This window comes from Coregonus lavaretus (genome assembly GCF_964263955.1).
Source record: "Coregonus lavaretus genome assembly, chromosome: 31".
NCBI classification, from domain to species: Eukaryota; Metazoa; Chordata; class Actinopteri; order Salmoniformes; family Salmonidae; genus Coregonus; species Coregonus lavaretus.
Window position 1 is genome coordinate 247,772 of NC_140018.1, and position 23,578 is coordinate 271,349.

The 23,578-nt window shown below is 46.9% G+C and overlaps 2 protein-coding genes across 3 annotated transcripts in view; both read right to left on the minus strand.

Moving 5' to 3' along the window:
* The window catches only part of sh3bgrl2 (SH3 domain binding glutamate-rich protein like 2), a 15,059-nt gene extending 10,903 nt beyond the window's left edge, over positions 1–4,156 (minus strand). The window contains exon 1 of the mRNA XM_084148785.1: positions 3,959–4,156. Coding sequence (XP_084004911.1) covers positions 3,959–4,003 — 45 coding nt within the window. The 5' untranslated portion in view covers positions 4,004–4,156. The remainder of the gene's footprint in view (positions 1–3,958) is intronic.
* A 13,087-nt stretch (positions 4,157–17,243) lies between these two features.
* Positions 17,244–23,578, minus strand: part of LOC311106650 (cerebral cavernous malformations protein 2 homolog) — a 46,818-nt gene continuing 40,483 nt past the window's right edge. For both annotated transcript variants that reach the window (XM_084149042.1, XM_084149043.1), the window contains exons 7-10: positions 21,948–22,005; positions 20,154–20,292; positions 19,371–19,509; positions 17,244–18,728 (exon numbers count right to left, since the gene is read on the minus strand). In XM_084149042.1, the coding sequence (XP_084005168.1) occupies positions 18,475–18,728; positions 19,371–19,509; positions 20,154–20,292; positions 21,948–22,005 (590 nt within the window). In that variant the 3' untranslated portion in view covers positions 17,244–18,474. The remainder of the gene's footprint in view (positions 18,729–19,370; positions 19,510–20,153; positions 20,293–21,947; positions 22,006–23,578) is intronic.

Here is a 23,578-nt window from a genome sequence, read left to right on the forward strand (position 1 = left end):
GCCTCGTCTCTCCTTCTTGCCCTCTCCCTCTCTCCTCTCTCTCTACCCCCTCTCTCTCTCTCTCCTTCTTGCCTCTCCTCTCTCTCTCTCTCTCTCTCCTTCTTGCCCCTTCCCTGTCTCTCTCCCCCTCTCCTTCTTGCCCTCTCTCTCTCTCCACCCCTCTCCTTCTTGCCCTCGCTCTCCCTCTCTCTCCCCCTCTCTCTCCTCTCTCCTTCTTGCCTCTCCCTGTCTCTCTCCACCCTCTCCTTCTTGCCCTCTCTCTCTCTCTACCCCCCCCCCCACTCCACTCTCTCTCTACCCCTCTCTCTCTCTCTCTCTCTCCTTCTTGCCCTCTCCCTGTCTCTCTCCACCCCTCTCCTTCCTTGCCCTCTCTCTCTCTCTACCCCCCCACTCTCTCTCCACCCCTCTCCTTCTTGCCCTCTCTCTCTCTCACTCACTCTCTACCCCCCCCCTCTCCTTCTTGCCCTCTCCCCACCAGTCTCCTTCTTGCCCTCTCTCTCTCTCTACACCCCTCTCCTTCTGGCCCCTCTCTCACTCTCTCTCTTTTTCCTTCTCTCTCTGTCTCTCTCCACCCCTCTGCTTCATGCCTTCTCTCTCTCTACCCCTCTCCTTCTTGCTCTCCTCTCTCTCTCCCTCTCCTTCTTGCCCTCTCCTCTCTCTCTAACCCTCTCCTTCTTGCCCTCTCCCTCTCTCTCTAACCCTCTCCTTCTTGCCCTCTCTCTACCCCTCTCCTTCTCTCTCGCCCTCTCTCTCCACCCCTCTCCTTCTTGCCCTCCCTCTCTCTCTCCTCCCATCTCCTTCTGCCCTTTCTCTCTACCCCCACTCTCTCCTCCCATCTCCTTCTTGCCCTTTCTCTCTACCCCCACTCTCTCCTCCCATCTCCTTCTTGCCCTTTCTCTCTACCCCCACTCTCTCTCTCTCTTTCTTGCCTTCTCCTCTCCTCTCCACCCCTCTACTTCTTGCCCTCTCTCTCCCTCTCTCCACCCCTCTACTTCTTGCCCTCTCTCTCTCTCTCTCCCCCCCTCTACTTCTTGCCCTCTCTCTCTCTCTCTCTCCACCCCTCTACTTCTTGCCCTCTCTCTCTCTCTCTCTCCACCCCTCTACTTCTTGCCCTCCTCTCTCTCTCTCTCTCTCTCTCTCTCTCTCTCTCTTCTCTCTCTCTCTCTCTCTCTCTCTCTCTCTCTCTCTCTCTCTCTCTCTCTCTCTCTCTCTCTCTCTACCCTCTCCCCTCTCTCTCTACCCTCTCCCTCTCTCTCTACCCCTCCCCCTCTCTCTCTCTCTCTACCCCTCTCCCTCTCTCCTTCTTGCCCTCTCCTTCTCGCCCTCCTTCTTGCCCTCTCCCTCCTCCCTACCTACCTACCCTCTCCTTCGTGCCCTCTCCCTCTTGCTCTCTCCCTCACAGACATCAAATAATTCTAAATTTTATAATTCTAAAACTGAGAGATAACACCAAGTGTGTCTCACCAGGTTAAAAATAACTATTTTGGAAAACTACAGCAGCAATTGTGTTTGTTTTCCCATTCCAGAGATACGGTAAACTAAATGCATTAATCATTTGTCCCGTTACCGAAGACTAGTGGCATTTCTTAAGAGAGACTTTAATCAATATTATCCTCGAAAGGGCCTCACTCTTGTCATGTGAAACCAAAGAGCGACAGGCCCATGTTCTTTCGGGATGGGAGGTTAGAGTTTAGAGGTTAGAGAGATGGGACAGTCAGTTCAAATTGCATGTCCAACAGGTGAAAAATATTGTTGGAGTGGGCAGCAATTGGAGGGTTAGGATAAAGCAGAAGCCGAATTTCCGTGGCCTTTATGGATAATAAATCAATACAGTATTCTTCTTCCAATTAATGCCACTTAGATCAGTCCATAACCCTATAGTCAAATGACTGATCGTGGGGAGATAGACTTTGCTTATATTAAAAGGCTATTTTAACAAACTGTCAGGCCTACTTTCAAGGTTTGACATCCAGCTGTGCACGTGAAGATTGAAACAGCCACTGAAAGACCTTCCTCTTTTTTACTCTTCGTGTTGACTTTAAAATCACACCGTGTGTGGGACAAACTAGTCTGCACATCACAGACCAGGGGAGCAGGGCAGTCTGCACAGCACAGACCAGGGGAGCAGGGCAGTCTGCACAGCACAGACCAGGGGAGCAGGGCAGTCTGCACAGCACAGACCAGGGGAGCAGGGCAGTCTGCACAGCACAGACCAGGGGAGCAGGGCAGTCTGCACATCACAGACCAGGGGAGTAGGGCAGTCTGCACATCACAGACCAGGGGAGTAGGGCAGTCTGCACAGCACAGACCAGGGGAGCAGGGCAGTCTGCACAGCACAGACCAGGGGAGCAGGGCAGTCTGCACAGCACAGACCAGGGGAGCAGGGCAGTCTGCACAGCACAGACCAGGGGAGCAGGGCAGTCTGCACAGCACAGACCAGGGGAGCAGGGCAGTCTGCACAGCACAGACCAGGGGAGCAGGGCAGTCTGCACAGCACAGACCAGGGGAGCAGGACAGTCTGCACAGCACAGACCAGGGGAGCAGGGCAGTCTGCACAGCACAGACCAGGGGAGCAGGGCAGTCTGCACAGCACAGACCAGGGGAGCAGGGCAGTCTGCACAGCACAGACCAGGGGAGCAGGGCAGTCTGCACAGCACAGACCAGGGGAGCAGGGCAGTCTGCACAGCACAGACCAGGGGAGCAGGGCAGTCTGCACAGCACAGACCAGGGGAGCAGGGCAGTCTGCACAGCACAGACCAGGGGAGCAGGGCAATCTGCAGTGCATTACAGGACCGTGTCTCAAATGGCACCCTATACCTTACATAGTACACTACTCTTGTCTAGGGCTCACGGGGAGAATGGTGCCATTTGGGACACAGTTCAGTTGAGGAGGATATCCTGGTTCAGAGAAAAGGGAGCACTGTTAGAAGCGCAAACATGGACTTTGGTCAATCTTGGCGCTGATCTGATAAAAGAAAACCTAGAGTGGGAGAGTTGTACAGTGTGCATCTCAAATGGCACCCTATTCCCTATGAAGTGCCCTACTTTTGACCAGGGCCCAGTTGAGGGGACAAACGTATGCATTTCTTTGCACTTAAAAAGACAGACAGTGGAAAGTAAGCCTGCATCATGTCCAGCTGGCTATATGGTTTTATGCGTAGACATACGGAGACATAGACTGCAACATCAAACGGAAGGTGTGCCATTTCAATCTCAGTAAAGATAAGCGCTCAATCTCAATAAAAGCATACAAAATATTATCCCCGGTCGGCCCGAGGCCAAACTGCTGCCCAACAAGGCAAGGTTACACTACTTCCCAAGCGACACCCTATTCCCTATGCAAGTGCCCTACTTTTGATCAGGGCCCTTATGGCTCTGGTCAAAAGTAGTTTACTGTATAGGGATCAGGGTGCCATTTGGGACGCAGTCAAGGCCTTACAGTGCAGTGCCTGGCTCTGTTGTGCATAAAGGTACCTGCTAAAAGAAGATGGCCCTTAGAATATTGATCTAAAAGCTATCCAACGTGCACGTTGAACCCCTAAGACCAACTGAAACCTGCATGTAGTGTAGAGTCATAATCACTCACCCCTAAAAGATGAGGTTAAGGTGTGGTGGGCTAATGGGGTTGGATCTCAGAATAAACACAGACTTAACTAAACACTATAGCCATGTTTAAAATCAAAAGTACGCTAGACACGTTTTGAGTGAAGGCAATAGCAGGCTGCATTCCAGAATCTTGCTTCTCACGAGCATATAGGAGATCAGTCAGAGAAGTTACATAAGCCCCCCCACCCCGACGTCAACAACCATATCAGAAGGCATGATGAACACATCACCCCCCCCCTCTCACGGCACGGTCTGCATCTCTACAATTGATGCAACTCACACAGAATAATATAAATCCTACATATTTGATTACAGGGTTGGCTACATACTATTAGCGCACTAACTCACTCACCGCAACAGATCCCGAGGAGGACGCGATGTAAACCTTGATCACCATAGTAATATTGGTGCTGTGAGTCGCACGGGCGAGCGACACTAGCCTAGAACTCTCTAGCGGTTTATATTCCGTTTCAATTGAGGCGTTTATCCCAGTAGTACTAGGATCCTAATGTAAGCGCCTCTCCTCGCAGTTCAAGCCGTGTTTAGATTAATGCCAGCGTTGGTAGCTAGGCTGCGCGTCTCCCGGTATTTATAGGCTACGGTCAGTGCCACGATAACAGTGTACGCGCGTCTGCCGTGGACCGCGCTCCCCCATCCGGCACCCTGCGGTCCTGACAGCGCTGATCTTTTGGACTGAACTGAACCACACTGAGCCTGTTTGACACATGCAATTTGTGAAATGTCGTTTGTTTGGATACAATTAAAGGTTACTGCTTTTTTTTTAATTTTTTTTTATGCAGCCATGAGCTTTTTAATCTTTTGAAAAAAGGCAGATCTGGACAAATAATGCACGGAACAGCACACCGAACCGTTGCACCAATTAAATAACCGAAAGGTCGCTGGTTCTAATCCCCGAGCCGACTAGGTGAAAAATCTGTCGATGTGCCCTTGAGCAAGGCACTTAACCCTAATTGCTCCTGTAAGTCGCTCTGGATAAGAGCGTCTGCTAAATGACTAAAAAATAAAATAAATAAAAAATAAATGAATCCCACACACCCCAAAAGGCTAAAGACAGTCTAACACATATTCCAATATAGATCCACTCTTTATTCAGAATAGATTCATATAAACCTAGAGACATCCATTAAATTAGGTCCTCCTACTCCATTTTTATGGATTCTGGAATCAATCTGGATATCTTGAACTCATGCAACAAGTGGTCACAGCGCCACTCTCTGGCGTAACGATGGAACTACAGTATGCGGTAGAACGGGGGTTGCCATGGCACCGCTAACACGTTAGCTAGCAAGATAAATAGCTAGCTAGATAGACCAGCTACCCAGTCAACCAGACAGAGACCATTCCGTGAAGCCAAGGTAATCTGAACGAGGTGGGTTGATGCCCCTTTTCCCAAATGCTAACGTGAACTAACTAGCTAGATAATGTTAGATAGCTAACAGCAACAGACTAGACTAGTTGGAATGGTTTGATTGCAAGCTAGCAAGCAACTAGCTAATACCACACATTCATTGCTCTTACAAGTAGCGAGCTAAGACGTTATTGAACAGTCAAGGTAGCTAGCTAGCTAGTTGAAAGGCTAAACAAATAATCAACTCATATGTTGATGAAATGGCTATGATGTAGCAGCTAAATTAGCTAGCTTTAAGCTTAAACTACACGGGCTCAGAAGGATCAAGGTCACAGGCTGTGTGAGGGCGGGACATTTTCTGGCAGCAGTGCTTCTGCCTGGAAGTCTTGGAGCTCCAAAAACGTCCAGATTTTTTTGGACACTTGTACAGTACAATTAATCACTGTGGCTATGAATGCTACAAAATCCACCTTCTTCACAATGAGTGAGGCCTGGCCAGGGACTGACTGGTATGGAGAGCGAGGCCTGGCCAGGGACTGACTGGTATGGAGAGCGAGGCCTGGCCAGGGACTGACTGGTATGGAGAGCGAGGCCTGGCCAGGGACTGACTGGTATGGAGAGCGAGGCCTGGCCAGGGACTGACTGGTATGGAGAGCGAGGCCTGGCCAGGGACTGACTGGTATGGAGAGCGAGGCCTGGCCAGGGACTGACTGGTATGGAGAGCGAGGCCTGGCCAGGGACTGACTGGTATGGAGAGCGAGGCCTGGCCAGGGACTGACTGACTGGTATGGAGAGTGAGGCCTGGCCAGGGACTGACTGGTATGGAGAGCGATGCCTGGCCAGGGACTGACTGGTATGGAGAGCGAGGCCTGGCCAGGGACTGACTGGTATGGAGAGCGATGCCTGGCCAGGGACTGACTGGTATGGAGAGCGAGGCCTGGCCAGGGACTGACTGGTATGGAGAGTGAGGCCTGGCCAGGGACTGACTGGTATGGAGAGCGAGGCCTGGCCAGGGACTGACTGGTATGGAGAGCGAGGCCTGGCCAGGGACTGACTGGTATGGAGAGCGAGGCCTGGCCAGGGACTGACTGACTGACTGGTATGGAGAGCGAGGCCTGGCCAGGGACTGACTGGTATGGAGAGCGAGGCCTGGCCAGGGACTGACTGACTGGTATGGAGAGCGAGGCCTGGCCAGGGACTGACTGAACGACTGGTATGGAGAGTGAGGCCTGACCAGGGACTGACTGGTATGGAGAGCGATGCCTGGCCAGGGACTGACTGGTATGGAGAGCGAGGCCTGGCCAGGGACTGACTGAACGACTGGTATGGAGAGCGAGGCCTGGCCAGGGACTGACTGAACGACTGGTATGGAGAGCGATGCCTGGCCAGGGACTGACTGTCTGACTGGCAGTGGCGGCTGGTGAAAAATATTCTCGGTGGGGCTGTGCCATACTTTTTTTTTCCTGTAACCATCGCGATATATTTTAACACAAACTGCAGGACAGCAGTGCTCAGTGAAACATTCAGTAATTATTTAATGCCAATATTAAAAAGTTGAGGCATTCTTACACAAAAACATATTACACAAACCCAAGCCTTTCATTTGCATTTAAAGTGAACTTTTCACCATTGGTAGTAAACAGGCAGCGCAACAGGCATGCTGTCAGAACAGAGTGGAAAGTGGACAATAACATGAAATTATTATAAAGTTTATAGGAAATCTTACACTGTATAAAAGGATGTATAATATAGAAATGGATATCAAGTGGATGAACTCAAACCTTTGACTGGAAGAATAGCATACAGTATTTTATGATCATACTAAATGTGACTAATTGTTAATGTGCTCCAGAACTGCAACAATTAATTGATACAAACAACATATATATACAGTAATATTAGCAAAGACACTATTAAGACTTTCTAGAGTACCATATATAACTGGATTTTTTATGCTAAGGTCAACTATATACAAAGAAACATGCGGCCAGAGCTGCTCTGTGTGTGTGTGTCTGTCATCTTATTTGTACAGGAATTTTGCCCGTCTGTCCTTCTGAGTGGCAAACCTCTCAATGACCCTTTGATTAAAGTCAGGAATGTCCCTGACAAGTTTCTTCTCCATGGAGAGCATGGCCAGAGCGTTCAGGCGATCCTGTGTCATGCTGTTTCTCAGTAAGGTCTTGATCCTTTTCAGTGTAGAGAAGCACCTTTCTGACTCAGCAGTTGTCATGGGTGTGGTGATGAGGATCTTGAGGAGGCTGGCAGTCTCTGTGAAAGTGCTCTGAAGGTTGTTCTCCATGAAGAACTGGTACAGGGGCACTGCACCACTACAAGCCTTGAACTCACTGTTCTCATAGATGAGGGACAGTTCGGTTTTGAGCTTGGCCTTGTTCAACATGGGGTACGCCTCCACGGTTGTTTCAAGCGCTGTATCGGGGAACTTCACACTGTGTTGTGGGAACAACTCTCCGTGCAATAGTGTTGCGCTGATGAGGTGCTGGGTGAAGGAGAACCTCTCTTTGGCATGACTCAGGATGGTATCACATACCTGTAAAAGATACATCATCAGCTTTAATTTGCAATTAAGCTATTTTGATGCAAGTGATCCTGACTGACACATGCCTATGTCCAACTCAAGTATATGATTACCAAGGTGCTGATTGTTCAGGGTTTTGGCTACATACTACCAGGCCTGAAAATAGTTCTAGGGGGAAACACTGACAATTACATCACAACTTACCTCTATAGCCAACCTCTGTTGTTCTCCTGGTCCCAGCATCCTCTGCTCGTCAGATGCGCTGTCCCCACACAAAGAGGGAATTGAGGCCCTGGGTCCAAAAAATAAAGTTTAATTTGATAACTTGCAATCAGACTTCTTAACTCACTGTAATTCCCCCTCAACACACAACCAGTGACTTTTATATATATATAATATATATATATATATATATATAGACAGACAGACAGACAGACAGACAGATAGTGTGTATATACACACAAACTATGTCTAGTAACTGCTTTTAACCTGTGATGTACATAATTAACTGATGTTATTACGTTTTAAAGCCTTTTTCTATTACATTTGTGAGAGGGATGCAACATCATTTTGTTCTGCTGTGCACTTAGCAATAAAGTTAATCTTCAATAACAACTAGGCCTCTTCTAGAAATTGACCTGGTGGACACCTGAATAATTATTACAAACTGTGTAGTACTTTCCTGCATTATTATCAACGTCTGATTGTGTCTTCTCTTTCCTTTTAAAATACTAAAACAAATATAATTGTGACGGCTCTATGATAATCACTCACTTTGATGACCAGACACATTTAGGCTTTTAAACTGTTGTAAGTGAACTATTCATCTTTCTAACAACATCTTTATCAGCCAATAGTAAATATAGTTATTTACCTGATTGTTAGCATGCTGTCTGTGAACCTCTGGACAAGTGCTTTAATGAAGACAGGGTCGATGTTCCTCTTCTGCAGCTGGCTGAAAAGCATGTCCACATTTGGCATGATCTTGTGGAACAGTGCCAGGAAAAAACAGAAAGCCTCGTCTTCGAGCATCCTCACAAAGCCCCCCGCCTCTCTGACAGTCGGGGCATCAAAGTTCCCAGAGTCTCTGATGGTCTGGAAACACATTAGGAGGTCATCCCTGTACTCGTACACAGTGTTTACAGCGCGACTGTGGAAGTTCCACCGTGTTGTAGAGGCTCTGGGGAGTCTATGCGCAACCACTTCGTCAAGCACGGTGGTTCGCTTGGGAGACCTGGAGAAGAAAGCAGAAAATCCTGCAAGGTCGGAAAAGAAAGTGCCGATCCTGGGGATGCGTGAAGTAGCCTGCTGCATGATGAGGTTCAGCTGATGTGCATAGCAGTGGACGTAGTGCGCATTTTCGTACACATCCACTATTTTACGCTGCACTCCGCCGGTGGCTCCCCTCATCACACTTGCTCCGTCGTAAGCCTGGGCAATAAGTTTGGCCTTTTGTCCATGTGAGAGTATGGTGCTGAGCCTCTCCAGCAGCGCTGTAGCGATGGTGTCGGCGGTTGCGTTCTCGATCAAAATGAACTCGAAAAAACGCTCTTGGACGTTACTTTTAGCATCGATGTAGCGTATCACAAGCACCAACTGGCAGTGGGTGGAAACGTCAGTCGTCTCGTCAGCTTGAATGGCGATAAAATCAGCACTCTTTACTTCCTCCAGGATGTAATCCTTAAGCACTGACAGCATACAGTCCAACAGCTCGTTCTGTATCGTCTTTGACGTGCCCTTAAAAACGGTAGCTGTCTTCAGGTGCTCCTCCAGCACACTGTCGAGGGAGGCAACAAAATCCACTAAGCCCCGGAAAATGCCGGGGTTGTCCGAGGAGTCAGTCTCCTCGTGCCCACGCAAGGCCAACTCAAAAGCCCCACAGAACTTCACACAATCGATAATTTTGGATAGAATGTGCCTGTTTTTATCCACCTCCTCATTGTGTTTCCTCACCGCAATCCTGTGGCCGTCATCCAGCTGCGTAGCAATGTTCACCCTTCCTAATACAGCTAGCTTTACAGAGTTGTCCATGTGTGCCCTGGTGTTCTCATGTTTCTTTACCTTCTCTGACAGGTGCTTCATATCCCTCACTCCGGTACCTGTCCATGCTGAATCTGACCCCGTCGTTTTAAAAAGCAAGCACGGAAAGCAAAATAAAGCATTAGCATCAGTGCACCCAGCTAGCCAAGCCTTCCTGGTGTACCAGCTACGGGAGAAGCCGCGCATATACTGCTTCCCTTTCTCGCTAGCCTGCTGTCTGATTGAGAGGTCAGGTTGATCTGGGCCCAGCTCTTTCACCCGAACTTTCTCTGACAAAGTTCTCCTCTCAAACGGATCTTGGAGGAGAGATTTCACCGAGTTAGGGTTGGGTCTTGGAGGAGTAACGTTTGCGCTCGCCATTGTCGTCTAGTAAAAATGGCGCCACTGGAGCCCGGTCCTTATTTTATCAGGGGCGAGCTTGGGGCGATAAAATAATCGCCCTCCTTGGATTCGAATTAAAATCGCTGATTAGCTACATTTTATGTCATACATTCATATCTTAAATTAGCAATTGGCTTAACTGCTACGTAGACCCGCCTCCTCGGGGCACTTTCTGTATCGCCCAGAGCTGACGAGGCGTTTGACAGGCAGAGGAAAGGTTGCGAATATGATTTTCTATCATATCTTACACATATTACTGTGTGCATTCCATATTTCAAACACACAAATATTGACATACTGATGTTTTTATTATTATTATTATTATTTTTATTTATTTTTTATTTTATTTTTTTAAATAATTTTATTTAAGGGGGCGGCGCCCTAGCGCCCTCTATCGGCCAGCCGCCACTGCTGACTGGTATGGAGAGCGAGGCCTGGCCAGGGACTGACTGGTATGGAGAGCGAGGCCTGGCCAGGGACTGACTGGTATGGAGAGCGAGGCCTGATATAAGATGAAGAATTGGGGGTTAATGTCTGACTACCGAATGAGGTCGGGCGAACTGATTTGGTCGGGCTCCACTGTTCGCAACGGTTCCGTTGGGACCAGTGGCAGCTTAGGTGAATTACAGGTTAGGGTAACTAAATTGACAGGTAAGGATAATTAACGTAGCAGGTTAGGTAAATTATCGTGCCAGGTTAGGTGAATTCATTGTGGCAGGTTAGGAGAATTAGGGTAAGGTTAGGAAAAGCTTTAGGGTAATGCTTAGCGACAATGCATCCCTCCTTAATCAGGTAGTGACAAATGATAATGAACATCAAATTGATACCTACAATGCAGATTGCTTAACTTCCAGTGTCCATTTTCAGACTCACAACTTGACAGTTACCCTGTCAGTGAAACAATTCCACACAAGATATAGAATTAGGGGTTAATGTTCATGAACATCAAATTGATACTTAGCATGCTTGTCTCCCGAGTGGCGCAGTGGTCTAAGGCACTGCATCGCAGTGCTAGCTGTGCCACTAGAGATCCTGGTTCGAATCCAGGCTCTGTCGTAGCCGGCCGTGACCGGGAGACCCATGGGGCGGCGCACAATTGGCCCAGCGGATGTAGCTCAGTTTGTAGAGCATGGCGTTTGCAACGCCAGGGTTGTGGGTTCGATTCCCACGGGGGGTATAAAAATAAAATACAAATAAAGTAATGTATGCACTAACTGTAAGTCGCTCTGGATAAGAGCGTCTGCTAAATGACTTAAATGTAAATGTTAAATGTAAAATGCAGGGCCCGGTTTCCCAACAGCATCTTAAGGCTAAGTTCATTGTTAGAACCTTCGTAGGAGCATCGTTAAATCTCAGAGCTGTTTCCCAAAACCATCATTAACACTGCACAAGTAGAAAAATTAAACTTAATTTATTGAACATTAAATGTATTTCAATATGATTGAAATAGGCCTATAGCCTACTGTATTTATATTTGAATGCAGTCATCTCGGTTTTAATTTGAAGCATATTTTTATACATAGCTTTGGTTGTATCAATTTCAAAGACATTGGCAACTTTATTTGTTTTAGGCAGCTTTATTTGGCAGCGAAGTGCGTCATTGGATGCTTTTTTTGCCCTCCCGCGTCACTTTATGCACAGTTCTCCGCTAAACATAGAATCACATGGTTTATCCATCTCTCTGTGACTGCCGCTAACTTCAAATAAAGTTGCCTAAAACAAATAAAGTTGCCAATGTCTTTGAAATTGATACAACCAAAGCTATGTATAAAAATATGCTTCAAATAAAAAAAAACGAGATGGCTGCATTCAAATATAAATACAGTAGGCTACAGGCCTATTTCAATCATATTGAAATACATTTAATGTTCAATAAATTACGTTTTATTTTTCTACTTGGAGGCTGTGTAATTTGTCTCAATATATTTCATGATGTGTAGCCTAACGTGTGCGCAACGATGTGCCAAATCGGTTATTAAGTTAATTTTTATTGGGTAAGCATTAGCCTAGAATAAGTCACCTAATTATTTGCAGCCGTAGGTGGTAATATCTCTCTAGGAGCTGATCCGTCGTCAGTATTGTGAAATAATTCTAATGTTAAGGTAAGATCTGAATTGAGAAAACTGATCCGAGAGCAGCGCTGCCCATCTTTCCTACCAGTATCGACACGTGCTCCAACGACGCACTTAGCGACCGTTCTCTCTGTTTTGGGAAACGCATGTTATATCTTCGGGCCGTTGTAGGAAAGATGCATCGTTAAAAACACTGGTAAGCTTTGTCATTATGGGGTATTGTATGTAGAACGATGAGGGGGAAAAAACAATTTAAACCATGTTAGAATAAGGCTATAATGTGTGGCTCACCTCCCTGACCAAGCCCCTTCTCCCCCAAAAAGGTGAAGGGGTCTGAACACTTTCCGAATGCACTGTATAGGTCATAAACACTGGACAGTTACCTTAAAAGCACCAACGGGTTAATTTTGACCCTCATTGGCCCCATATGAGGATTCGGGATCCAGGTGTTACGGACGTCACGCTGCTTCATAATGTAGAGGTGGGGGCTCATTAGAATATTTGGGGGCGTGGTTTGCACACTTCTTTTTGTGCAACCGATACGGAGTCATTCCAGTTTAAGTGTTCTGTTGTGTGATGCCCAAAATGTGCATAAAGCGAGGTCCCTACAGAAATTGGTTTGTCGAGATCGGTGTGGAAGAACTTGACTGGCATGCACAGAGCCCTGACCTCAACCCCATGGAACACCTTTGGGATGAATTGGAATGCTGACTGCGAGGCAGGCTTAATCGCCCAACCTCACTAATGCTCTTGTGGCTGAATGGAAGCAATTCCCTGCAGCAATGTTCCAACATCTAGTGGAAAGCCTTCCCAGAAGAGTGGAGGCTGTTATAGCAGCAAAGGGGGGACCAACTCCATATTAATGCCCATGATTTTGGAATGAGATGTTCGACGAGCAGGTGTCCACATACTGTTGGCCATGTAGACACCTGCTCGTTGAACATCTCATTCCAAAAGGCAGCTGTTAAGTCAAACAGCAGTTACCTTGCCAGCTAAATCCGTCAAATAAAGAGTAGCCAGTTTCTGCTCTGCTTGCTTTTACAACTCTGGAAAAAAAAAAGCACAACACACACAGACAACAGCTGTCTGTTCACACTCTGTGGTGTCCGCATGGTCCTAAAGCAAACCGATGCCGCTTTTTGTATAAAACTGTGGGAGATAAAAATGCTATTTCAGAATGTGTGGGGGGCGGGGGGTCATGTCCCCCCGTCCCCAGTGAAAGTTGCGCCCCTGGTTTATAACCAGTTAGAGTGAATACAGAGATTCATTTATACAACTTCAACACAGGGAGTTCGGCCCCAATGATGTACTGGGCCGTACACAGTACCCTCTGTAGCGCCTTGCGGTCGGATGCTGAGCAGTTGCTATACCAGGCGGTGATGCAGCCAGTCAAGATGCTCTCGATGGTGCAGCTGTAGAACTCTTTGAGGTTCTGAGGGCCCATGCCAAATCTTTTCAGCCTCCTGAGAGGGAAGGGCCGTTGTCGTGCCCTCTTCACGACTGTGTTGGTGTGTTTGGACAATGATAGATCCTTAGTGATGTGGAGACCGAGGGGTTCATAATCTTTCCTTTGACATGTGCTGCTTAACAGGAGTTATTCATGAAGGCCTCTAGGGCTCTCTGTTTGTAACGGCAGAAAGCCCTAGAGGCCAGAATGAAGAAGTCCTGTCAGGTTGCTTCCTGTGAGCAAGAGGTGCATTTCTCTGTTTATTATTATCTATATTTTTTAAGCTCTTGTGAAAAGCAGTAGAAAATGTATGTAAATAATGACTGTAGATAATGATTGTTAAAAAGAATAGTAGCACTACAATGTGAAGTCATCTATCAATATGGATGTCTCTCGTTCTCCAAAACGCATCCATTCGTTTTGACATCTGCTGCTGCTTCAAAAAAAAAAAAAAAACATTAAAACTTAAAAGAATATTACAGTGAGTACGGATTTTTGCTTTCTTCCAAGATACAATCGAGGAGTGATCGATCGAGCAGTGGAGCGTTTTCAATTGACTGATTTCCTTATACGAACTGTGAACTGTAACTCAGTAAAATCGTTGCATGTTGCGTTTATATTTTTGTTCAGTATAGTAATGATAGTTACTCTATCTTTGATCGCCAGCGCATTTCAGCAGTAGGCTATCTCAACACAGAGTGCGCTCAGGACACACTAACTAACTTTGTAACGCAGTCAAACAAAAGTCAAAATGACCAAAGTTGCTAAAGTTGCTATATAACCTCCAATGAATGACAGAATATCTCCTACATTTGGCAAAATGGAGTTGATTATACAGATATCAGATCAGATCAGGAATAACAGGGAGATGAACAGTGGACGTAGTTTAAATTTCAAGGTATCTCAAAAGGGGACCAACTCTGTTTCAAAAAAAATATCCATATCCACTCTCATACCGTTCGTTTGTTGATCGCACATGTCTCTCTATCGAAGCTTTCATATGGGCGGCAATATGAGACAGCGCAGAGAAGCGGGGGGAAATGTTATAGCGGTATTTTGACATGGAGAGACGTGTTTTGATAATGCAACCTATGGATCACAGAATAAAGAATTTTCATGCGAGACAGGAGTCAGGATTTGGGTTTCAGTGGGATTGGGACTGCCTAGGCCCTAGGACAAGAGAAGATAGAATTTCTCTGAATTGTTTACAGATTTCATGTCTGTGACAGAGATGTCAATGTAGTGAATCCGAGCGACCGCTCTAACCATGGGAAGTACATGTCCTCAATGATTGAAGGCAGGTGAGATCAGTGGTCAGATCGTGGTCCTCTGTAGCTCAATTGGTAGAGCACGGCGCCTGTAACGCCCAGGGTAGTGGGTTCGATCCCCGGGACCACCCCATACATAAAAATGTATGCACACATGACTGTAAGTCGCTTTGGATAAAAGCGTCTGCTAAATGGCATATTATTATTATCAGGTGGGACCATTCTAGCCAATGAGAGGGCAGATAGTTGTGCCCGTTGTTCACACTCGTAAGTCGTTTTTTCTCAAAGTTGCCGGAATGCCAGTACATTGGTAACAGCAGAAATATTATGAAAAGTATACTAGATCAAATAAGCCTCACGTAATTCGACACTCTCTCATTGACCTCCACGCTAAAAAGGGCTTTTCTCACATGGACTGATTTTTGGTCAGAGTAAATCCTCTCCCTTCGCTACATCCTCTCTGACATTAGTAATAGCCACTATCACACCCGACTCCTGTATGTTAAAGAGATTTTTTTTGTACCAGAGGTGCTCCTAATGTTTCGTATACTCAGTGTATAAGATATGTCCTCCACGTCATTGCGGCAGGTAGCTTATTGGTTAAGAGCATTGGGCCAGTAATCGAAAGGTCGCTGGTTCTAATCCCCGAGCCGAGTAGGTAAAAAATCTGTCGATGTGCCCTTGAGCAAGGCACTTAACCCTAATTGCTCCTGTAAGTCGCTCTGGATAAGAGCGTCTGCTAAATGACTAAAATGTAAAATGTAAATTGCTCTGCTGTGTGCATCTTGCTAGCTGTCACTCAAATGGCGAGGGGCTGAAGCTCATTGGCTAGAACTCCAATTGCCAATGGCGCTGGCCCACGAGGGGAAAATGGCGCAGCACAACTTCCAGAGAAACAGTTGCTTTCAAACTAGGGATTTGGTGGTTAGACAGTAATTAATAGATTATGCATGTATGAACTACACGTTGACACATCCAGCCCAAAGCGGGGAGGTACATTTTTTAAAAAGATTTAGTAGTCGCCAAAGTTCCGGAGCATGTCTTTAAAGTATATGTTGTTATTAAATAACCACAGTTCTCACAACAACAACAACAACAACAACAACAACAGCTGTACAATTACAGTTCAGAATGAGGTGGTCATATCCCTACTGGGCAGTAGCAGCTACTGTATGTCCACGTACCAAAATGGCACCCTATTCCCTACGTAGTGCACTACTTTTGACCAGCGCCCATATGGCTCTAGTCAAAAGTAGTGCACTACGTAGGGAATAGGGTGCCGTTTGGGATGCAAGCCTGTATCTGAAGGCACAATGACTGGTGACAGGGTAAGATACAGTAAGAGAGTGAACTGTTCTGACCAGGACGCCGGACGCCATTTTCAGTTCATTTTCCGGCCGATTCTACATGTTGAATCGTCACCAAGCAGGTGATCTACTGTGACCCGGCTGAAGATGAGGATTGGTTGGTCTGTTTGCGCCAGAGACATGTATTTAGAGCGTTGTTAATGCAGTAACCTCAACGGTCCAACTCTGTAATTACGTGGCTCTGGTCTACGCTCTAAGAACAGATTGGGAATCAGCCAGTACCTGGTATTGTCAGATATGTTTTTCATCCTAATATTCTGAATGGAAATGTTCCGTAAAAAAAAAAAAAGAAAAAGTCACATTTTACCAACTGCTCTCGTTGATTGAGATAAGACACAAGGGTAAACCTTGGTAGGAAGTGATAGGCTGAGTGTAGAACATAGAACACCTTGGTAGGAAGTGATAGGCTGAGTGTAGAACATAGAACACCTTGGTAGGAAGTGATAGGCTGAGTGTGAAACATAGAACACCTTGGTAGGAAGTGATAGGCTGAGTGTAGAACATAGAACACCTTGGTAGGAAGTGATAGGCTGAGTGTAGAACATAGAACACCTTGGTAGGAAGTGATAGGCTGAGTGTGAAACATAGAACACCTTGGTAGGAAGTGATAGGCTGAGTGTAGAACATAGAACACCTTGGTAGGAAGTGATAGGCTGAGTGTAGAACATAGAACACCTTGGTAGGAAGTGATAGGCTGAGTGTAGAACATAGAACACCTTGGTAGGAAGTGATAGGCTGAGTGTAGAACATAGAACACCTTGGTAGGAAGTGATAGGCTGAGTGTAGAACATAGAACACCTTGGTAGGAAGTGATAGGCTGAGTGTAGAACATAGAACACCTTGGTAGGAAGTGATAGGCTGAGTGTAGAACATAGAACACCTTGGTAGGAAGTGATAGGCTGAGTGTAGAACATAGAACACCTTGGTAGGAAGTGATAGGCTGAGTGTAAAACATAGAACACCTTGGTAGGAAGTGATAGGCTGAGTGTTTAAAACATAGAACACCTTGGTAGGAAGTGATAGGCTGAGTGTAGAACATAGAACACCTTGGTAGGAAGTGATAGGCTGAGTGTAGAACATAGAACACCTTGGTAGGAAGTGATAGGCTGAGTGTAGAACATAGAACACCTTGGTAGGAAGTGATAGGCTGAGTGTAAAACATAGAACACCTTGGTAGGAAGTGATAGGCTGAGTGTTTAAAACATAGAACACCTTGGTAGGAAGTGATAGGCTGAGTGTAGAACATAGAACACCTTGGTAGGAAGTGATAGGCTGAGTGTAGAACATAGAACACCTTGGTAGGAAGTGATAGGCTGAGTGTAGAACATAGAACACCTTGGTAGGAAGTGATAGGCTGAGTGTAGAACATAGAACACCTTGGTAGGAAGTGATAGGCTGAGTGTAGAACATAGAACACCTTGGTAGGAAGTGATAGGCTGAGTGTAGAACATAGAACACCTTGGTAGGAAGTGATAGGCTGAGTGTAGAACATAGAACACCTTGGTAGGAAGTGATAGGCTGAGTGTAGAACATAGAACACCTTGGTAGGAAGTGATAGGCTGAGTGTAGAACATAGAACACCTTGGTAGGAAGTGATAGGCTGAGTGTAGAACATAGAACACCTTGGTAGGAAGTGATAGGCTGAGTGTAGAACATAGAACACCTTGGTAGGAAGTGATAGGCTGAGTGTAGAACATAGAACACCTTGGTAGGAAGTGATAGGCTGAGTGTAGAACATAGAACACCTTGGTAGGAAGTGATAGGCTGAGTGTAGAACATAGAACACCTTGGTAGGAAGTGATAGATCGTAAAGCATGCCTCTACATCAATCCTCAGGCATGTTAGTCAGGAACACAGGCCTATACATCAATCCTCAGGCAATGTAATATTTAATATTCCAAGATCAGACAGGCACTCCTTTGGTGATTCTATATTCCCCCTATATAGAGCACTGGTCAAAAGTACTGCTCCGTATAGGAAATAGGGTGCCATTCGGGATCGATTGTGACGAGAGACTCCAGACTACAGCGTTATCCTGGTCACTGACAGCAGATGCTGACAATAATGATAGTATATCGTCAGTTATTCACAGTCTTAGTTAGAAGCTCCTAAATACCAGTATGAATAGCGAGCAAAACTACACCGTGGCTCACAGCGAAGCAGCAGGTCACCATCAGGTGGTCCATTAGGAATGTTCCTGGACCCTCCTGCAGCCCAGCCTTGGGGGTAGGGGTTAGGGTGTTGGGCGTAACCCCCCCCCCCCTCCTGGTCCATGCTGCAGCCCAGCCTTGGGGGTAGGGGTTAGGGTGTAGGGCGTAACCCCCCCCCCTCCTGGTCCATGCTGCAGCCCAGCCTTGGGGATAGGGGTTAGGGTCTAGGGGTTAGGGGTCAGTCTTGTTCCACACGGACCCCTAGCGCCTCGATATCGTTGCTGATATCAGAGATCATGCGGTCCCACTCATCTCCTTCATCAGACCTGCCTCCTCCCGCCGCCCCGTTCCCATTGGTGGTTGGGTCGGAGGCGGAACGGCGGTAGCGTCCGAAGCTGTCGGTGATGATGCCACGGCCGTCCTTAACTCCGATGGTCTCCAGGAAGTTCTCAAAGTGCTGGCTGTCCTTCTCTGGGATGAAGGGCCTCAGGCCTGGGAGTGAGAGGAGGAGAGGAAGGGAGAGGGGGAGGAGGAGGAGGAGGAGGAGAGACAGGGGTAGAGGGGGGAGGGGGGGAGAGGGTATAATTTATTGTATGTGTTAAACAGGAAGTTCTCAAAGTGATGGCTATCCTCCTCTGGGATGAAGGGCCTCAGGCCTGGGAGTGAGAGGAGGAGAGGAAGGGAGAGGGGGAGGAGGAGGAGGAGGAGGAGAGACAGGGGTAGAGGGGGGAGGGGGGGAGAGGGTATAATTTATTGTATGTGTTAAACAGGAAGTTCTCAAAGTGATGGCTGTCCTCCTCTTGGATAAACGGCTTCAGACATGGGAGGGAGGAGAGAAAGGATTGAGAACAGGAGGGCCACAATGAAAATGCACAGTTAAAGTGTGCAAAACATACTCCTATATCCATCATGTACCCTGACTGTCTTTTCATTGATTGTTTGGCAGATTAAAAAAAAAAAAACAGCAGGGTTGTGTTCAGTAAGGCACAACGTAGCAAAACACAAAACGGTCAAGCTCAGACAGGTACATTTCTAAACACTTCGTCCAGTTGTTTGGTGCCTGCTGCTGAGCTGAACACGCCCCCAGGTTTGACCTGTGACTTTTGACACCGTGACCCAGGAAGTGGTTCTCACCCAGTAGGAGGAACTTCCTGCTGTCCCCGTAAAGCAGGCGGAGGTTGATACAGAACTCATGGACGGACGCTCCGTTACGGTACTCATGAAGAAGAGTAGCAAACTGCTGGATCTCCTGAGAGGACAACTTGGTACGCAGCTAATAGAGAAGAAGAGGAATGAAGACATTGTGGTGAATGTCACTGATTGGAGGATATGGTACTGCATGATGTAGTCTAAAAGAGTATGCAACAAAGCAGCTTAAAAAAAAGGATGACCAAAGCCCAAAACTCATACACACACAGCCCCAGACCCACACAGAGACACAGACCCACAAAGACCCACACAGAGACACAGACCCACACAGAGACACAGACCCACACCCACACAGACCCACACAGACCCACACAGAGACACAGACCCACACAGAGACACAGACCCACACAGAGACACAGACCCACCCAGAGACACAGACCCACCCAGACACACACAGAGACACAGACCCACCCAGAGACACACAGACACAGACCCACAGAGACACAGACCCACCCAGAGACACACAGAGACACAGACCCACAGAGACACACAGAGACACAGACCCACCCAAAGACACAGACCCACCCAGAGACACACAGACACAGACCCACCCAGAGACACATACCCACCCAGAGACACAGACCCACCCAGAGACACACAGACACAGACCCACCCAGAGACACAGACCCACCCAGAGACACAGACCCACCCAGAGACACAGACCCACCCAGAGACACAGACCCACACAGAGACACAGACCCACCCTACCGTGGTCATATAGTCTTGCAGCAGCTCTGTAGCTGTGGTACTCAGCTCTCCCTCGCTGACTGTCTTGGTCTGAGGAGAGGCTGGGGTGGAGGAGGGGGACGGAGTGTTACCCCCTGCCTCCAGAGAACCCTGGAACGAACTGTAGAAAACACACACAGAACAACAGCATTAGAACCCTGGAACTAACTATAGAACACAGACAGAACTATAGCATTAGAACCCTGGAACTACCTAAACAACACAGAACAACAGCATTAGAACCCTGGAACTAACTATAGAACACAGACAGAACTATAGCATTAGAACCCTGGAACTACCTAAACAACACAGAACAACAGCATTAGAACCCTGGAACTAACTATAGAACACAGACAGAACTATAGCATTAGAACCCTGGAACTACCTAAACAACACAGAACAACAGCATTAGAACCCTGGAACTAACTATAGAACACAGACAGAACTATAGCATTAGAACCCTGGAACTACCTAAACAACACAGAACAGCATTAGAACCCTGGAACTACCTAAACAACACAGAACAACAGCATTAGAACCCTGGAACTAACTATAGAACACAGACAGAACTATAGCATTAGAACCCTGGAACTACCTAAACACAGAACAACAGCATTAGAACCCTGGAACTAACTATAGAACACAGACAGAACTATAGCATTAGAACCCTGGAACTAACTATAGAACACAGACAGAACTATAGCATTAGAACCCTGGAACTACCTAAACACAGAACTATAGCATTAGAACCCTGGAACTACCTAAACACAGAACAACAGCATTAGAACCCTGGAACTAACTATAGAACACAGACAGAACTATAGTATTAGAACCCTGGAACTACCTAAACAACACAGAACAACAGCATTAGAACCCTGGAACTAACTATAGAACACAGACAGAACTATAGCATTAGAACCCTGGAACTACCTAAACACAGAACAACAGCATTAGAACCCTGGAACTAACTATAGAACACAGACAGAACTATAGCATTAGAACCCTGGAACTACCTAAACAACACAGAACAACAGCATTAGAACCCTGGAACTAACTATAGAACACAGACAGAACTATAGCATTAGAACCCTGGAACTACCTAAACAACACAGAACAGCATTAGAACCCTGGAACTAACTTTAGAACACAGACAGAACTATAGCATTAGAACCCTGGAACTAACTATAGAACACAGAACAACAGCATTAGAACCCTGGAACTAACTATAGAACACAGACAGAACTATAGCATTAGAACCCTGGAACTAACTATAGAACACAGACAGAACTATAGCATTATAACCCTGGAACTAACTATAGAACACAGACAGAACTATAGCATTAGAACCCTGGAACTAACTATAGAACACAGACAGAACTATAGCATTAGAACCCTGGAACTACCTAAACAACACAGAACAGCATTAGAACCCTGGAACTAACTATAGAACACAGACAGAACTATAGCATTAGAACCCTGGAACTACCTAAACAACACAGAACAACAGCATTAGAACCCTGGAACTAACTATAGAACACAGACAGAACTATAGCATTAGAACCCTGGAACTAACTATAGAACACAGACAGAACTATATAGCATTAGAACCCTGGAACTACCTAAACACAGAACAACAGCATTAGAACCCTGGAACTACCTAAACAACACAGAACAACAGCATTAGAACCATGGAACTAACTATAGAACACAGACAGAACTATAGCATTATAACCCTGGAACTAACTATAGAACACAGACAGAACTATAGCTCCGTACAAGGTGCTGGCCTCCGCTTCAAAGGCTTCCTTAACGTCCACCTTGCTTGAAGAGTCGTCTTCACAATCAGAGAGAAAACATAGATTGATGTTATAATCAAGTAAAAAGAAACAACACTTTTAACTCCTAATCCCCCCCCCCCCCCCACTGTATTTATTCCTGCTCCTAGTATTAACAGCAGAGCCTAATCCCCCCCCCCCCCACACTGTATTTATTCCTGCTCCTAGTATTAACAGCAGAGCCTAATCCCCCCCCCCCCCACACTGTATTTATTCCTGCTCCTAGTATTAACAGCAGAGCCTAATCCCCCCCCACTGTATTTATTCCTGCTCCTAGTATTAACAGCAGAGCCTAATCCCCCCCCCCCACACTGTATTTATTCCTGCTCCTAGTATTAACAGCAGAGCCTAATCCCCCCCCCCCCCCCCACTGTATTTATTCCTGCTCCTAGTATTAACAGCAGAGCCTAATCCCCCCCCCCCCCCCACACTGTATTTATTCCTGCTCCTAGTATTAACAGCAGAGCCTAATCCCCCCCCCCCACACTGTATTTATTCCTGCTCCTAGTATTAACAGCAGAGCCTAATCCCCCCCCCCCCCCCCCACTGTATTTATTCCTGCTCCTAGTATTAACAGCAGAGCCTAATCCCCCCCCCCCCCCACTGTATTTATTCCTGCTCCTAGTATTAACAGCAGAGCCTAATCCCCCCCCCCCCACACTGTATGTATTCCTGCTCCTAGTATTAACAGCAGAGCCTAATCCCCCCCCCCCCCACTGTATTTATTCCTGCTCCTAGTATTAACAGCAGAGCCTAATCCCCCCCCCCCACTGTATTTATTCCTGCTCCTAGTATAAACAGCAGAGCCTAATCCCCCCCCCACACTGTATTTATTCCTGCTCCTAGTATTAACAGCAGAGCCTAATCCCCCCCCCCCACACTGTATTTATTCCTGCTCCTAGTATTAACAGCAGAGCCTAATCCCCCCCCCCCCCCACTGTATTTATTCCTGCTCCTAGTATAAACAGCAGAGCCTAATCCCCCCCCCCCACACTGTATTTATTCCTGCTCCTATTATTAACAGCAGAGCCTAATCCCCCCCCCCCCCCACACTGTATTTATTCCTGCTCCTAGTATTAACAGCAGAGCCTAATCCCCCCCCCCCCCCACTGTATTTATTCCTGCTCCTAGTATTAACAGCAGAGCCTAATCCCCCACCCCCCACACTGTATTTATTCCTGCTCCTAGTATTAACAGCAGAGCCTAATCCCCCCCCCCCCCCACACTGTATTTATTCCTGCTCCTAGTATTAACAGCAGAGCCTAATCCCCCACCCCCACACTGTATTTATTCCTGCTCCTAGTATTAACAGCAGAGCCTAATCCCCCCCCCCCCCCACACTGTATTTATTCCTGCTCCTAGTATTAACAGCAGAGCCTAATCCCCCCCCCCCCCCACACTGTATTTATTCCTGCTCCTAGTATTAACAGCAGAGCCTAATCCCCCCCCCCCCCACACTGTATTTATTCCTGCTCCTAGTATTAACAGCAGAGCCTAATCCCCCCCCCCCCCCCCCCACTGTATTTATTCCTGCTCCTAGTATTAACAGCAGAGCCTAATCCCCCCCCCCCC